An 18,248-nucleotide genomic window follows, 5' to 3' on the forward strand; every position below is an offset into this window, starting at 1 on the left:
ATTACCAGAGCCAAGAAGTTTCTCTCAAAAATGAAAGCAGCAGCCTTAAGAAAGTGGCAAAAAATGCATAAAAACAGCTCTCTTGATGACGGGAGACACACAATAGTGGATTCTGTGTGGCAGACCATAACTGTATTCGCTTCAATCGTCAGCAACCTCAGCAGGTTCAACCCCGAGACTACAGGACTTGCAGGTTTCTCTTCCTTCTGAGATTTGATTCTTGGCCCTTTTACTCACTCAGGACACTAGTCACCAGTCGCCGGAAGAAAATTTACTATCACACACTGCAATATTGTATTTTTCAATTCAGTAGCCTTCATACTAAGTGTGGCTAGCTAGCAGCGTGAAGAAGGTGAAAGAAACACAGCACTTCTGTGTTGCTCATGAAAACATTTGTGGGTGGTCATGCTCCAATCTGTATCACTGATACAGCACAGATTAAGAGAAAAGACAAAACCAAAAACATGAAGTGGCTCAGGTAGAGGAAGAGCTTCTTTAAACTCACTTTGCTGTCAAAGAAAATATAGAACTGATGATGCACTCGGCGTAACTTCCTCCCTCTCCTTCTGTGGCTTTTCCTTCCAAACTCACAGCCAGAACAGCTTCTCTGCTAGTGAGACAGCAGCTCCGCACCGCTGCTTACATGCTTTCTTGGTGGTGTTAGGGAAAAAACCAAGTGCTCTGTGCTAGTTCTCCTTCCTGTCATGACCATATGAACTGCAGCTTATAAAAGCAAACTATTACTAATATGTTACATTTTACTCAAATATTTGAGAGGCTCAGAATTGTGGAAATCCCAGCAGGCTCACTTCTTCACTGGAAAACTGTGGCTGAAGCTTCCAAGTCAGTCCCTACCCTCTCTAAAAATGACAGCCTTCACACCTATGCTGGAAGAATTACCCCTACCAGATGAGTAACACGTCATTATGCAATGCTGGATACAATGTTAAAAACCTTCAGCTTCCAAAATACAAGCCCTCTATCACATTAGTTAGAAAAGCAGCTCGTGGACAGGATGTAAAACTGGAAAATTTTCCAGTAAAAGGCATCAGCATGACATGCATGTAACAATTTAATAAAAGCTCTAACTTAAAAAAGCATCTGAATAAAGAAAATACCTTACTCTCTGCTTCTCTCTTTGTAAACACAACAGGTGGGTAGTATTCTGGCTTGTGTTCTGCGACAGGCAGAGGACTTCTCCTGCCATCTGAATTCCTAGATACTTCCTAACAGAAGTTTTTAATTGACTCCACTGTGAGCAGAGTTAAGCTCAAAGTAAGAAAAGCAATGTTATGTCTAGCACTGGCTGAAAATTGCTCATGTGGAAAGTCTTCTCACCAAACAAATTTTTTTTTTTTATTGGGAGATGTAAATTCCAACACAAAAAATATATTGGCTTCCTGTGGCAACTTTCTAAGTGAAAATTTTCCTTTTACCTTGACATTTCAGCTTGAAATGCTACTTTGTTTCAGTTCTTCAGCTGAAGAGAACTGAACTGAAACACATCAAAATGAACATTTTTTAAAATTATTGAATTGGCATTTTAACATAAAAACACTTTCTGTGAGAAATCAACAAAAAAGAAATGGCATTTAAAGTCCTCCTGACAATGCTATTACTTTATTTCTAAATATCATATTCATAACAACAGAAATTCCCTTTCATACAATATTTATAGGGCAAGCTGAATTATTTTTTTGCAGTTTTAGATTTTCTTTCAAACTTCTCATGGGAAAATTTTCTTTCAAACAGCTGTTATTACACACAGTTTTCCTGTATTTCTTTAACTTGCTCTAGAGAGGGCTGCTGCTTATCCTGTATCTGTTTTCCTTCCCTCATTTTAAAGTAGGAGTAACTGCATTTTCATAGTCATAGACCTCTAAAGGTGTTATGGAAAATGGTAAAACTTCTTATCAAGTTTATACAGAGCAGCTGAAACAGAGTTTAGTGATGTGATTCATCTATATTCATCCAGCATTTCAATGGCAGAATCAGAATATGTAGCCTCCGGTCACATATCCTTTCTACCAGATAACAGATCTCATAATCCTGCATATACCCTTGATAGATTTTCCAATGTTTCTTTTGAGTATCCTTACATTATACAGAATAGATATTAACTCTACTGAACTCAACGTCCTAATTTTTACAAGTATTTCTACAAGAGTAGAATACTTCGTATTACTAATCTACTCCAACCTGTCAGTAGCAGTCAGTCAGCTGTTTGCAGGTAGTTCTTGCAGAGACTTTAAACCTTCCTTCCAATAACTCCATTTTATTAGGCTTTAACAAATTTGAAAAACAGTTCCTAGAAACCTCTAGCTATGTACTTATTCCAAAAAGCACAGAACAAAATTACACTTCCTAGACTTTTCAGCTCACTGACAAACCAAGGAAGTTGTAGCAGAAAACCACAGAGAGGAGATAAAAGAGGAGGGGAAAGAATCAGCCAGGTGAAGGAGAGCTGCTAACAGAAAGCTAGCAGGGCCATGTATACAGGGTCATGAGACCATATCAGCATCCAATGGCAAGGAATTCCTTTCCATCAAGCAAATCCCTGCTCTTAGAGAAGAGCAGAAACTCATCTGGAAAGGTCCATCGCAGCAAAAACGACAAGGTAAGCGTTGTTCTAGTTCACGTTACCCCCACAACAGCAAATAGGTAGGGAAGAAGTCTGCTCAAGTCTGATGAAATACAGTACAAGGAGTTGCTTCTAGCTTTAACGTGCTTGGCACAGCAAGTGACTGGTTGGTCCTCAACTAATCTTAAAAACTTGAGAAAGTTTGCCAATATAACACACCCAATAACAGAAGCAGTAGCAGAATGAGCACAGTACATGGTACAAATTACAACTGCATCACAGAGCGTGTTAGGCACTTTGGTCCATATTCACGCTGCCCATGTTCCTCCTCGGACCTGCTGCTTAGTGTTTTCTATTGGCAAGGCACCTCTGAAGGCCAAGAGCCAGCCCCTGGAAACATTAGGCACAAAGATTTTATAAAATGTAGGTCAGACCAATCCATGCCTGAGTCAATAGCAGCACAAGGCAATTCGAGTGTACTACATTCACCTCCATGCCGGTTGCAGGAATGGCGTGGGGTGGCTTGTTATTCCATCAGGTGGCTGGGATCTCTGACAGTTCAGTGCTTCCTCTCCCTTGAAGTTTTTATAAAGCTGAGTAGGAAATTGTTTTTCCATGCTACAATTTTTTTTCCCAGTGAGATGGGAAAATTTTCAAAATCATGTCAGGGCAAAAAGAGAAACATTCAGAAGTATTTTTTGCGTGTGTGTCTCTAAATGAATGAGTGACAGAGGAAGCTCAGAGAGCACTCTGATGGCTAAGGTATTCCATTGGAAGGGAAAAAAAAGACACCCCCCACCCTCCCAACAGGTTTAGATATTGCTTTGCCTTTTCACTGCCTGCCAAACAGGCACTGTAGACACCAAGCCTATGGTACATACTGGAGTCTCTCTCTACCATCCCTCTTCTGTGCAAATGGTCAAATATTAATTGGAGTACAGATGTGAGTCTGGTCTGCCACACTCCCAAGAAAGCTCCCTATCCACTGATTTATAAAGTCAGTCTCTCTGACTTTATTATTGCTAGAAAGTAGAGCAAATGCAGAAGGAGAAACAATAATAAATTCCAGGCTAGAGAATAAGAAGTCTGTGAACGGGGCAGGGGGAAGAGGATAATAAAACCAATAAAGTATGAAATACATAAGGATAACAAGGATAACAAGGTAGGGCTCTGCCTCCACCACTCACCTGCACCAAGACACTGTGAAATACAGCCGTCTCAGTAGCACCAGTAAAACTTCAAGCAGCTGCTTAGCCAAAGCACAGCAGCTTACTGATCTATTTTCCCCCCTTCAGCTGTCTGATCCAGTTCATGAAACAGCCCCCAAACCCTGGACTTTTATCTCCTGTAATACTAACTAGAGCTGTGATCGCATAAGCAATAAGGAGACAAAGGGAAAGAAGACAGAGGGGCTTGCCAGTAGGAAAATGCTTATGGGACTACAGAGTAAGAAGGACCCACCAACCTAAAATCCCAATTCTTTTGGGGCTGCAGCACCCCACTGGAAAGTGGCACAACAACAGAGAAGCTTGAACCTGCAGATTCTAAATCCCAGGTCCAAATTACCAGAGTGTTGGCTCCCCTTGCCCCCACAAATTGACGAAAATTCACTGAAATCTCCATGGGTTGCTCAGAGAAGGTGTGGGTTTAACCAATCTAACTCAAAAGACAATTAAAAAAAAAAACATTTTTGACTACTTTCAGCACTCAGTTCAATAAACAAACAGGCAGAAAGCATGCACATTAAAGCAAAAAGTCCAAACAAACAGGGGCTAAATCTCCATTCCTTGCACGTCCAAATCTCCCACAGAAATCACTGGGACTTTATATGTAGAGAATAAACTAAGAAATATAGTTTGGATAGTACCTGAGTTTTTTATAATAATGAAAGACAAAAAAAAACCTTAGTGTTCCCTTACAGAACCATTGTTTTCCATATGTTGGGCTGTATCGAATTGCAGTGGGTTAGGTTCCTTCACAAGAAGACACATCACACTGTCTGCCACCGTATAGTAGATGCAAGTGCCTCAGGTCTTTGATATAAAAGAGAATGCCTCCTCTGCCTGGAAGCGGGAAATTTAATTAGTTCAAGATTTATGTTTGATGTTGGGTGTCTGAAACTTGGATAAAATAGAAATCACTGCTATAAGGACAGAGAATACTTAAAACACAATTGCTGTCTTCTCCCCTCATCTCCCCAAAATCGTTCTGCAAAAAGAATAGTAGGTTTACAGTGATATTATCCGGTCATTCTTCTTAATGACTGTAATTATACCATGTTATGTCTAAAGCAACTAATACTGAAACAACGACAGCAACTGCCAGAATAGCAGCAAGCAGACAGGATGAAAAGAGCAGGAAAATGAGTCAACGGCCATAACTGAAAAAGTGAGATAAAAAACCAGCCATGAAAAGACCTGTTCTCTGAGGTAAACTGCAGGGGCAAGTGCTCAAGGTATCCTGCTATTGCTTTAGAGGAAGGACTGAGATCACCTCTCTGCACTAGTGATTGCAGCCTCACTAATCCCACTGTAAATGGGTTCCAGTTCATTTGGACTGGGAAGCTGGATGTTAGAGCAGCCCAATCTTCTGCTACACATCATGTCCCCCTGAGAGAAATCTGGACTGGAGAAATCTCTGAAAAAGACTGAGAGATGGCAGAACAAACAGGCTGAAATGTTTGAGCAGGGGTCAGTCAGAGAACAGGAGACTGAATATTTAGGCAGTTGTATTCTGACTTGCTACTGCAGTGGCTATGAACGACATAGAATACAAGAAGAGGATGAATATTGACATGTTAGGTAGAACAATTGATAGTTTTTAATAGCCCTTAAAACTGGAATGAGAGGAACGGTCTAACAGCAAGAATTACACCATTATATATCCATGCACAGAATCCATGGAGCATGGTTGAAATGGTACCATCTGAGTATTATATTCCATAACATCGGCCATGAAACTATAGAATGGAAATAAATTAAACATGCACCACTGTATTCAGAGCTTGAATAGAAAACAGCCTTTTTTTCCAGGACTGCAAATAATGCCTTGCAAGCATCTTTTTTCATCTATTTCTCCTGTTATAGGGTGATTTAGTTCTGTAATTAAAATGAAAATTGAGTTTGTCCCTGTACTTATAAGTCTTTCATTTGAGGAAATAATAAAAAACTCTTGGTTCTCTTCTCTTTCATGTCTATCAACTTCAATCTTTAAAAAGATGAACCTCCACGTCATTTTACAAGAGACTTTGAGGGAAAAATACACGGACATCCATAAAAACAATTGTTATTTAGACCGTTTGCTTGTGTCACTTAAACATGAATTCCAATTTAATGGAAGCATCAGGAGCATTATAAGCTTTTACATTAAAATTTTATTAAACTTCTTCAACAGTTGATAACTTTTTAGAAGAGATACAACTGGTTAGGAAACAACAAAACTGTAATTCTGATGGAGACGCTACCCATATTGACTGATCTGATTCTAAAAATACTTATTTCAGGTCATAGTACTTACTATGACAAGAGATTTCACTGAAGACACTCTTCTATTTCTTTATTGAAAACTGTCACATAACTGTAAAATAAGCTATCTTTTTCTTGCATGCTGGTCCTAACTTATAGAGTCCAATTACTCTGCAACGTGCAACTCCTGGGACTGTGACATGCATCTGCCATTAAAACTCCATCTCTCCATGTTACTATGATCTTTCTTTCAGATCTTTACTTCGTCTCAACTTCAGAAGAGTAAAAAATAATTCTAAATTAAATTTCATTTTAACACTGCAAGTTTTTTCAAATGTCTGTCATTAGGAAATTTGCTGCGATAAATGTAAGTTTCTTCCCATTGTGACTTCCAGCCTGCAGCTATTTCTGTGTCTCACACATTTCAACAGCAAATTGCAAGAACCTTTGGATAAGGATTTTTTGCAAAAAGTTTTCATCGTCCCTCCTCCCCTGTGAACATCAGACTTGGCAAATATATGGCTTTTAGAGCACTTGATTAAATCACAAAGGAGCCTCTTAAATTGTCATTGAAATAACTACTCAAACTTACTAAAAGCATCCTTAAATTTTATCTTAGAGCCTGGACATACCAATTCTTATCCTCAGCAGCTTCATTCATAGGTGTGTGAACTAACGCAGATGTACATATCTTACTCAGCTGGAGAGTAAACAATAATTTTATTGAATTGAGCGTCACTGCATCTGACCCCAACACAAAACCTATCAAAAACATACTTTTAAGTAAGGACAGCCCTGTATTTTTATTTTGCTCTCTTATCTTCCTTTGCGATGGGGTTGACATGTTAGAGTACCTTTTGCTGTACTAGTTAGAATTTGTTCAAACTATTTGCCTGTGAAAACTCCTAGTGCCAGAGCTTTCCAGTGAAATATTTTAGACTTTTTTTAAAAACAAAAAAAAGGAAAAATATATGTACTTCCCTATATAGAGATATATTTCTCATATATAGTTGTACTGGTTTAGCTAATATGTGAAAAACAATGAGTATGCAATAGCATGTCTTTGTCAGCATTTTAACATGTAGGAGTACACTTCTGAAGCATTATTGAAATAGAAGGAAACTGGTTATAAAAACGGACAGACTGCGTAAGTGAAAAATATGCAAATAAAAAACGTGATGATGTTCAAACAACAGACCTATGTGAGAAAGAGGTAGTGGGATTAACACTCCCACATACTTCAAAACTGATTATTTGAATATAGCCTTCTTTGGTCACTGAGGATCTATGATTTGCATTAATCCCTAGCTTAAAGAGTACTGTGTTGAGACAATTATATTAGTAAGCTAGAAACTCTATACTGTTCCTAACTGTTATGCAAATTTTCATTTCTGCTATGTATTTTTGGGTTACTATCCAGAAAATGCAATTTTGCTTTTGAGACATGACACAGAAACAACACAAGAAGAACAAACAGAAGCAGAGAACCTGCCCAAATTTATTCGGAGCCAACTTCCTCTCCCTTCTGTATCTGAAATAGATTCTTCCTCCTTTTCTTTTTCCTCCTTTTCACTTCTCTTTCCTTTTAAAGAAGGCTGAAATTGTTCTGGGATGTGCTTTCTTTTCAGAAAGTCAAAATTCAGATAGAAATCAATGTTCCATCATTTATTCCCCCAAAGCTCATTTTAATTTTGGTTTGGGTCTTTCAGGCCTTTCACGAAACTCCAGTTTCAGCTAGCATTCACTTTCCACTTCATCTGCAAACAAGTATGGTTTACAACACAGACTTCTTTCACAGTTGGAGGAAAAAATCGAATGGCTTCAAACAGCAGCAGCTACCAGATCACAGAATTGTAGAATAATGCAGGTTGGAAGTGACCGCTGGAGGTCTCTAGTTCAACCAACCTCCCTCTCAGGGTGATATCAACTATGAGATCAGACCAGGTTACTCATGACTTGATAAAGTCAGGCATTGGAAATCTCCAAAGACGGAGATGGCAAAACCCCTCTGGGCAACCTGTTCCAATGATGAACAGCCCTCCTGGTGAAAAAGTTTTCCCTTATAACCAGTCTGAAACTCTTGTTTCAATTCAAGTCTGTTGTCTCTCACCCTCTTGTCGTGCAGCACTGTGAAAAGCCTGTCCTTCTTGATAACCTCCTCATAGACACTGTCAGGCTGCTGTTAGGTCTCCCTGAAGCCACCAAAGAAATATTTTTTTTTCCAGGCTGAACAAGAGCAGTACCCTCATTCTCTCTTTACAGTGCAAATGCTACAGCTTCCTGACCATACTGGTGGCCCTCTGTCAAACTCGCTCCAATTTATAGATGTCTTACTTTTACTGGGGACCCAAAACTGGATGCAGTATTCTAGATACCAGGAGTCTTTCTCCTGGAGAAAAAAAAGGGGATTGTTTTTTTTCCTGAAGGTCTCCTGAAGGTTTCACTCCTTTGAGCATGCTTGTGTATACATACAGTTGCATGTTCACACATACAGATATTCTGGACCTAAATATCTCTTCCCTGATTTTGTATAATAAAATGATATTTGGCTTTTTCTGGCTTATGTTAGTGAAAGACAGATCAGTATAAAAATACACATTTTAATGTTACTGTTTACACGTGTATGCATTCAAAAATCGTTAATATATGCACACAGTCATTACTTTTATGACCAAACCCCTAAAATGTGGTTGTACTTTAAGGCATGGCTTTAGATATGTACACTTTAACGTCTCTAGTATTTGGTTTTTTTCTTAAATTTGTTTCTTCTAAGTTAAAGGATGATGTAGAAATCTCAGTTAAAACAATGGAACAAAGAAGAAAAGTATGAGAAAATGCTTTTTCTAAGGCCAAGGAAGACCAAAGAGCAGAAGGAAGAGAACGCACCAAATGGAGCCAAAATTCCCAAGCCACTGTCACACTGGCACCGCAGAGATGACAGAAGGTGGGAGAAGCTGGCAAAGGGATGAAAGAACAGTAGGTGAAGGAAATGTGCACCCTGCATAACAATGTGTCTTATTGCAGCTCTACAGTTCAGATGAGGAGTGGAGCATTTGTGGAAGCCCGTATTTTGCTCAGTAGGGAGCTCTGAAGTCCAAAAGAGAAATAATTCCAGGGAAATGTAGTCTTGAACAGCAAACTGTCTAGCTAACTCACTTGAATCAAAGCACCAAACTTCCACCTCAGTCCAAAACAGGCTGTCTGAAAAACACTCTCAGTGCTTACTCTAGATTACCACAGCATGGCAAGGAAAGAAAAAGTCCCAGTAGACATTTGCACAAGTATTCCTTAACTAGCCTCCACATACAAAACAGAGAGTAAATTTTCACTCATTTGGGATGGTCTAGCAAATGCACTCTCTACTTCTTCATTCATGATTGTTGTGGCCAGCCCACCCTTGGCCTGATACAGTCCCCGAAGCTTTATGCACACATGCCATATATTCTTTTCTTCATCCACCTCATCTGGTATGTGTTCAAAGTACTGCCACACTATAGCGTGACAGAGGCTGCAGATGTTCATGCAATATATGGGAAACTGTAACCAAAATGTTAAGATGTTCATAAGAATCCTCATAATGGTGCAATTAATTTCTAACCAAGGCGAAAGATAGGCATGAGACCTCAAACATTGCTACTTATGCACTATTAGGAGCCCTTCTTGAACCTGGTGAGGGATGTAAAAGGCGACAATTCCGTGTGGCCTTTGGCTTTCCTAGCCGTGCCTCTGTATGCTTGGACAGTGTCTCTATACAGAGAGGTTGGAGTGGTGGATTATCTCCATGGTGGAGTCTCCATCCATGGAGATAATCAAAACCCATCTGGACATGGTCCTGGGCAACTGCTCTAGGTGGCCCTGCTTGAGCAGGGGGGTTGGACAAGACGACCTCCAGAGGTCCCTGCCAACCTCAGTGAACCGTGCCTCTGTGTCCGCTTCAGAACGCATTACAAAACCCCTGTCCTCTAAGAACAATGGGGTAGGAGATAAAATCTTTCATTTTTGATGTTCTGAACTACTATGTAACTTGTGTAACTTAGTAGTGATACAATAGTTCTTGCCCCAGGGATATTTAGATGAGTATTTCCAGACCTTGTGACTAAACCTTGCAAAATACGATCATCAAACTTACAATGAAATTCTGCCTGTTCAAATTAAGGGCCATAAGTTAGTAACATGGTACATTCTAATGGTGATTTCTGCAAGTCATTATTGTTAACATTTCTGAGATTTAAAACATTTACATCAGTAAACTGAGGCTGCTGTCTACTACCCTTGTTAAATACTATATTTTAATGCAAACTTGACACACTATCTCAAAAACATAACTCATAAGTCAGTGAAAAATCTCCTGCAATGTGCAGAGACCAACACAAGCAAACTCTTAATTTCTGAAATATCAATACAAAAACTGCATTTCTATTTTAAAATTATTCTACAAATCCCATTTAAGTGAGTAATAAGGGCACTATAATAAATTCTTTCTAGCTTGGTAAATCATACCATAATTTGTTCACACACTAAATGCTGACCAAATTCATTAAAAGCAATAATCACAAATTGCTTGGGGTTTCTATTCACTATTAACAGGCTTTAAATAAATGCCTATGAGATTTAGGAACAAAAGTTGTTTTTGAAACTTCCCTCCAAGGTTTTAATAAACTTAATGAGAAGGGGAAACGCTAAAAACCTCTAGAAACCCGAGTATTTTTCACTTGTAAATGCTGAAACACTGTAAACATACACAGTTCTGCTACTGCAAATGCTTTTTAGTCATAACTAACTAGTCCTCTTTATTTCCAATGAACATAATATTCACACTACATTTATTATTTACCTCTGCAGCCCACATCCCTCATCACAGACATTCAGCCTTCAGATTCACAATTTTCTGCTGTGTTGATGCCAATTCTCCTGCCTTTAACCTGCTGGCAGCTCTGTATCCCCTCTCACACAGGAGGTCAGGATGAAATGAGAGCTGTAACCCAACATCACTCCATAAAACAACCTAACTCCTTCACTGGACCACACAGAGCTTTTCCTTAGGGACTAAAACCTACTGATCCATGCAAACGTTCAATGCAGCCCGTCTAAATTAATGAGAGAATGGCTATTTCTCTCATTCTACATACTGCTACAGAACGTAAGGAATTAAAACATACATGTTATGTTGGGGCTGAACAGAAAACAGTCTTTTAGAATTACAGATTTTATTATTTTAAAATCTATGTTGATTAAGTTAGGTATGTGCAAACAACCAGGGAAGAAACAAGCACTTATGTCAACTGGTTCTTTTGTCCTCGTGTTTTTAAGTGAACGCATTGCTGTAACACAGCTTTTTCATTTATATGAGAATCAACCGCCAGCAACCTTCCCCTTCTCTTAGAAGAAACTAATAGAAAATCTAGGCTATAAGAAAAGGACTTCTATTTCAAAGAGATGGTTGGTGAGCAGTAAAGCAGAAATGCAGGCCTTGATTCATTGATGTATTCACATTTCCAACAAATACCTGTTTGATAAGGCCATTTCCTCACTCACAGTCATACACAGTACAGAAAATTTCCCCTATGAGTCACTGATTTATATTAGTATTAATTATTTTACCTGTAATAAACACGCAATGTCTCGATTTCTTGTTCTAATTTTTTGCACTGTTGAAGAGCGGCCTCTTTTTCTTGTTGCAAGGCTATCAAGTCTGCCTGCAAAACAATAAACAAATGATAAACAATTTATCAGAATATCCACATTGCTTTGAAAACATAACAATCCTCTGTGCATTCATTTCAGTCATGCTTTATTATAATTACATGTATAAAGTTATACTGTTTTGTAATACCGCCTATTCAATTCTTATGAAAAAATCCTTTCTTGTTCTAGCATTGCAATTTTTTCCAGGTTTTTTTCCCAGCAGGATCATGTTTTGAACGGCTTGCCTCACATATATGGTAAACTCTTTGAATGGCTAAGGTTAGACTTCTTCAGTTCAGCCAAGTGTTTCTCAGCAAACATATTTCATATTGATATAATATTCCTATAGTGCAAAACTATTGACCAACATACAGAGAGTGAAGCAAGGCACTCGGCCACAAACTACCGATGTGCGACTCTTGGTCTGCACATGGCTCTCCGGCTGTGAAGTTCGGCTGCTGTGCTGGGAGCCACTGGCTAAAGCCCCTGGCTGATGTTACCGGCCGGAGAGCTGCCAGATAACCCGCACCCTGAGCGGCGGCAGGCGATGAGCCAGCGGGGGCTGCTGAGACCGGCACCGCCAGCTCGCTCTGGGATCTGGGTGCATTCTCACGCAGGACCCGGTTTATAGTGGAGCGAGGGAATCCCTGAGAAACCGCTGTCATCTCCCACCTGTGAACCCTCCCGGATGTTCCCCCCCCCGTTGTTTATTCACACCGCGCTGCGAAGGGCTTGTGACTCACGGCCATTATGGAAATTGCAGCATGTGGCTTGTAAGGTCAGGAAAGTAGCCAGCCCCAACATGGCCTTACGGTTAAAGAGGAGGTATGAGGAACAAGTACTCATGTATATTTAATGCGGCTCTATAGCTTAATACCATTAATTTTAAAATGTCCAGTTTCAATAGCACTGTAGGACTCCCCTGAGGGCCCAGGTACCATATAAATTGTCTTAAAATCAGCGGATGATTAATTATTGTAACAACAAATAAGACTGGGCCTGCACAGCAATTCTTTGACACACGAGCCTGAGCATTGGGCTGCTTTCCAATGTTTTTAATTCACGGTGTAAGTTATTAATTGTACAAATTGCAGAGCCCCAAACCAAGAGGCACATGTGTGAGAAACGCTGACTGCGGATTCTGCCAACTCTTCAGGACAGTGTTGTGGAAAAGTTTCTTGGTAACTTAAAGACCTATTACATGAGCTACGAACACATGAAGGGAAATGCAGAGAGTTCAGCTTCTAGCTCTGCCAGACTCGCTGTATTATCAGGAACAACTCTCTGTATGCCTCAAAATCTCTCCTAAAACAAGGCTCCCACTTGCTTCTGTTTCCTGTTTGTCTGTTAAGACTGTAAGTCTTCAAGGCAGGTGTTTTACTGTTTACTGTCAACTCCCAGTCATCTATGGGCAATTTATTCTGCTGGTTGATTAATCATGTCCTGGATACATGGCTGACTCCTGGCAAATTTTATTAAACACCGCATTGCACAAATGCAGCTACATAACCAGTCTCTGCACCGTGCTGCTCAGTGCGTCACGTTGCACCCAGGGTTTTGTACCTACAGGACCCACTGCTGTAACTGCTCCTGTAACAGACATTCATAAAATTTTAACAGGAAGTTCCCTGGAGAATAAAAACAAACTTTCTTACTATATGGAGGGTTCCTTCAGCTTTAAAAGCAGAAAGCGTTAATGTTTAACCTCTGAGTGACAGTGGTTTAGAGCTTCTGATACTGAAAACAATGTACTGGATGCTGGCAAGCCCTAACTCCTGTCAGCAAGAGGTTAAAATCCTCTGCAGGTGAGCCTCCTGCCCAGTGCTGCTTGCTGCCTTGCAAGCAGAACTCACAGAACACAAGGATGTTAGCCAAACCAAGCTATTTTCTGTAATTATACTGTTCTGTAGGTGAAACAACATTCTTAAAAATTTGAAAACAAGCTTGAATCAAAGTAGGTGGTTTGTTCTAGAGGCCAATAATTAACATCCTTGCCAATTTTCAGTGTACTGTGAAGTGTGAGTGAAATGGTAGACTGGAAGGAAATGTTTGCAGCTGACACACCTACTCTCAGAGAGATTAACGGCTAGTCTCTTTGGAGAACTATCATAAAAAATACACCTTATGTTCCACTTGCTTTTCAGGACAAAAGTCAGAAGCCACTAGAGTCTGAAGACTCTTATTTATGTCAGTTTTTCAGCAGAGAAAACTGCACTGATTTGACTGGGTTTGCATCTGGGTTTGCACCAGAATCAGGTGCTTTGGATTTAAAAAAAAAAAGCTACAAAAACTGAAGGGAAGAGAAGCAGACATTTGCCAACCTCCTCGGTAGCATGTAGTGGGGTTGATACTAGGGAGCTGCATGAGACCAACAAAAATTCAAGCACAGGAGTTTTTGTGCACAGCGTGCAGCCATGCGACAAAACGACCCATCATTCACAGGCCTGAAGAGTGGTAAACACAAATAAATGACTCAAATATCCTCCCAAAAGAGAGAAGCCTTCCTTCATTAGAAGAAGGAAAGCAAAACAGTGCCCATCACAAAGTTAAATTGCTAACTAAAATAATGGTGCCTGCACCACTATAAAATATTTGGAAGACTCCTATAATGTATATTGAAATCCATCCATAGCGCACATGGCAAAAATCCTACATGAGCTCACCTCTAGTAATAACAATAGCTGCTCGGGAACTTTTTAACAAAATATTATTCCTTTGGAAAATGTCAAGCTGTGGAAATCAGAACTCTTCACAAAAATGGATCAGTTTTGATTAAATTTTTTTGGAAGATAGGGTAAAGAAGGAGCAACAAGAAGAAAAAGAATTACACTCAGGTTCCTCTGGTGGAGGTTTTCCCTAAAAAGGTCAATTTAGAGGTGAGGTTGGTCACCACTTTGGTATAGGGGTCACCCTCAATGAAGTTCCTGTTTAACCCTGACAGGGTATTCTGATCACTGGGATATGGTCTCTTTCTCACAATTTTCTTTTGCCCACAACTTCCTACACTTTCATATTTGGTTTAACATGGATAGATCCTTCACCCTTCTCTGTCCCCCACCCCACTTTCCTGCAAAAGAGAATTCTTATTTCTACACTTCTCCCATTTTGCATTTTAGCAAACAGTTACTTGTTGAAAATTTAAATTTTCCAATTAAATCTAACAGCTAATTGCTACATATCAAACTTAAAATAGTCAGATCTTGACTAACAAAATCTTATTACTGATCCTTTTGCTGTTGCTTTTGTTTCAACACATTTAAATTAACAATGCTATGTGTTTTCTTAACCCAAAGGCTGGAAAAATACAACACTTAAGCAAAGAAAAACAGAGGGTAAAACTAATTTTTATCTTTTCCTAATTCCTCTAGGGCAAACATGAGTACCCTCAACTCTAGTCTAAATCAAAAGAGGTAAGAACACACAGCATCCTGTGCTGTCAGGTATTCTGTGGGTGAGAGATGGCTTTTATAATGCTTTTCAACATCCAACAGAAGGAAAACACCATTCAATGAACTTGAGTAATAAAACTTCATAGCTTTATCTTTTTACTGATTTTTTTTCTCATGCATTTATAGAGAGCATATATATTTCCACCTATATACATTTACAGAGAGCATGTATTTCTCCTTCCTTACATAGGCTAAACAAACACAACCTTTTCTGTACCTCTCAGTAAGCAGGCTCTCCATCCTCCTGATCAATCCAAACCCATCTCTCATCAGCACTCTGCTAGCATTGCGTCCTAACTCCAATGGAAACACCTTACCTGATACATTCTTGCATCCCTTTTGCTCACAGTCACCCTCTGATATCTGTCTGTTCTCCTGCCCACTGGTATTACCCAGCTAACAGTGGAAATTCTTATTCATCTTGAAATGATAATGATACCTTATACTTGGTACCATTGAATTCCACCCCACTGCTTTTATTTTTCCAGTACTCGAGGCCATTCCAATCTTTCTGCAAGACAGCTTGAACTTACTTTGTATTAGTAATATCTCCACTTTGTATTAATAACATCTCCCAGCTCTGCGTCATCAAGCAATTTCGTTGGTACGCTGTTGCTCTTCACGCCAAAGGTTCTCAATGGCAGCACTAAAGAAAACTGGTTCAGCACCAATTAGTGAGAAATTGGAGTGAAATTCCACTAGTGAAATCCTTGGACCTTAACGTTTCTCCTTTCAAAGCTGTTTGCTGTTGCCTTCCTGCTAACTAGTTCCTTATTGCCTTTGACTAATCCCTCATCTCCTTCATGGGTACATGACATTTTGCAGACAGACATGAGCTCAACGTGCCCATCCTTCCAAACAAGAGATGCTAGATGAACTCAGTTAACAGCAAGCAGCATTTCCCACATCAAGCTTGTGCCTGCTTGTAAAATAACAATATACACATTCTCCACTGTAATTAATAATTTTCCATATGGCACCACATATAGGCTTGTGTGTCAGCTTATATTTAACAAGTTTACTTGTCTAAATAACTGGTTATCATACCAAAGAAGAATTCTTGCATGATCTTACTTGGGTGAAAGTTGTACTTCAATCCACTGTTGATGGATCCATGCTTTAAAAATATTTTCCTTCCAAATGTACTCTGAAGCCTCACAATAAAGACTAACTGGTCTACAATTGTCAGAATTACGTTTTTTGCCCTTCTAAATATAGATGCTGCCTCTGCTAATTCCCTGTCATATTACACCGTACACAGCCTCATAGGATTTATTAAAGAACTTTACTATCATTCCTGCCATTTCAGGTACCAGCTCTTTCAGGTACCATTATCCCAGTCTAAGCACAACAATCTATTGAACAGCTATGATGTACTCCATTTTCACACATTCACTTTTCTTAACCCCCGTCCCCTTAGTTGACATCACCATTGCCCAATGCTGAGAGAAAAAAAAATAAGATCACACACTTTCGGACCTAATCCGGATTATCCTTGATCTCCATGCCATTCTCAGAGCGGTGGCACATTTCCTCTTTCCTTGTTCTCGTTTCAGTTGTTACGCTATTGTTTGTTTTAATTTCTTCTCCAAAGGCCGATTTAGCTTAACCTCTGGCAATTTTCATTTGTCTCTATACCTCCTGTTTTCTAAGACATAACTTTCTTGCTTAATAAGTACTCTTCTTGTAGAAGACTTACTCTTACTTTGTTCTTATTGAGATTATAATTAACCCAACTACAACTGACACCCTTCCCACCCAAAGCATTTTCCCCCAGCATAACTGAGATACCTGTTAACGCGCAAGTATTCCTTAATTCAGTAATAGTCGCTACAAACAGCTTTCTTTCTACTGATCCAGGATATTCCTATGGATTAGAAGAATGCTGGATGAGAAGTCTGGAGAGTCTCAAAGGTAATTTCTGCAATTTATGGACTCAATCATTTACACTTGGTAGAGCTGTATAATGGGGAAAGATGGCAATAAGATGTCTTTCTGCTCCTTTGGTCCTATGTTATCTGGACTCCGAAATGGAATCTAGCCACAAATGGGCAACTGAGAATTGCCCCCGTTTCTTGTGGGGCAGAAGTATGTTTCTGCTGATATTAGCAGGCTAGCCGGACGGTAAGAGGTCAGGTGTCTTCTCAGGGCAGCAGGAGACTGGGAGGGGGAACAAAGTTTCTTTCATTCTGAATTAGAATGAATAAGCAAGAAAAAAAATCTGGAAAAATGTTTTAAAACCATTGAAGAAATATTTTTATCTTACACTATTTTTAATGCTTTTACATTTTACACATCATGTCAATAAGAGAAGTATGTACCGCCTGATGGACCAGGTCTTGTTGTGACACATTATGACATCCAACTTCTAAGCATTCTGTTATTTTTACACTAGCAGCTGCTACTTAGTGCAGATTACAACAGCTCATCTTATTTTCTATATCAAAGTGTCAACATATCAGACTGTTCCACCCACAACAGAAGCAAGTGACGCTTTGATCTAGAAAGGAATATAAGCACTTGTCTTATTAATTAGGGGATCAGAGGTTTTCAGGGTCAAGAAAAAGACTCCAGCTAACACGAGGGGACTGAAAATGCCTAGCATTCTAATAACACACTAGGTGATCTCCTTGTTTTTTAAATCACAGTGCTAACGTGTCAAACTGTTTCATTACAATACAAACAGGGGACACCCTGACCTAGAAAATTAGATAAAATGTTTCAATTTACATTTAAGTATCAGCTGCCCTTGATGATTTTAAAAATGAAAAGTGAAAATTAGAACTGTACTACAGTAGATGTTATAAATTATTGACACATCATGAAATACATAATTAACAATAATAAATCCAAATTTAAAATATCAAATTAAAACTTCATGTTGAATTTCTGAAGTTTGAAATGTAGTTTCAAATATTCACCAAATAACACTTCTGGGACATAAACTTGAGTTGTAAAAGTTTGGAATACTAACTGGAATAATTAGAAATTCATGAAAAGTTGTTTCTCAACACATCATTTTCTAATGGAAATAGTTTTTACTAAACCTATTTTAACTTTGAGTAAATC

General features: G+C 39.1%; 1 protein-coding gene across 1 annotated transcript in view; it reads right to left on the bottom strand.

Moving 5' to 3' along the window:
* The window catches only part of LOC104076144 (mirror-image polydactyly gene 1 protein-like), a 102,046-nt gene that overhangs the window by 38,612 nt on the left and 45,186 nt on the right, over positions 1-18,248 (bottom strand). The window contains exon 3 of the mRNA XM_009576908.1: positions 11,647-11,741. Coding sequence (XP_009575203.1) covers positions 11,647-11,741 — 95 coding nt within the window. The remainder of the gene's footprint in view (positions 1-11,646; positions 11,742-18,248) is intronic.

This window comes from Fulmarus glacialis, unplaced genomic scaffold, assembly GCF_000690835.1.
Source record: "Fulmarus glacialis isolate BGI_N327 unplaced genomic scaffold, ASM69083v1 scaffold814, whole genome shotgun sequence".
Lineage (NCBI taxonomy): Eukaryota > Metazoa > Chordata > Aves > Procellariiformes > Procellariidae > Fulmarus > Fulmarus glacialis.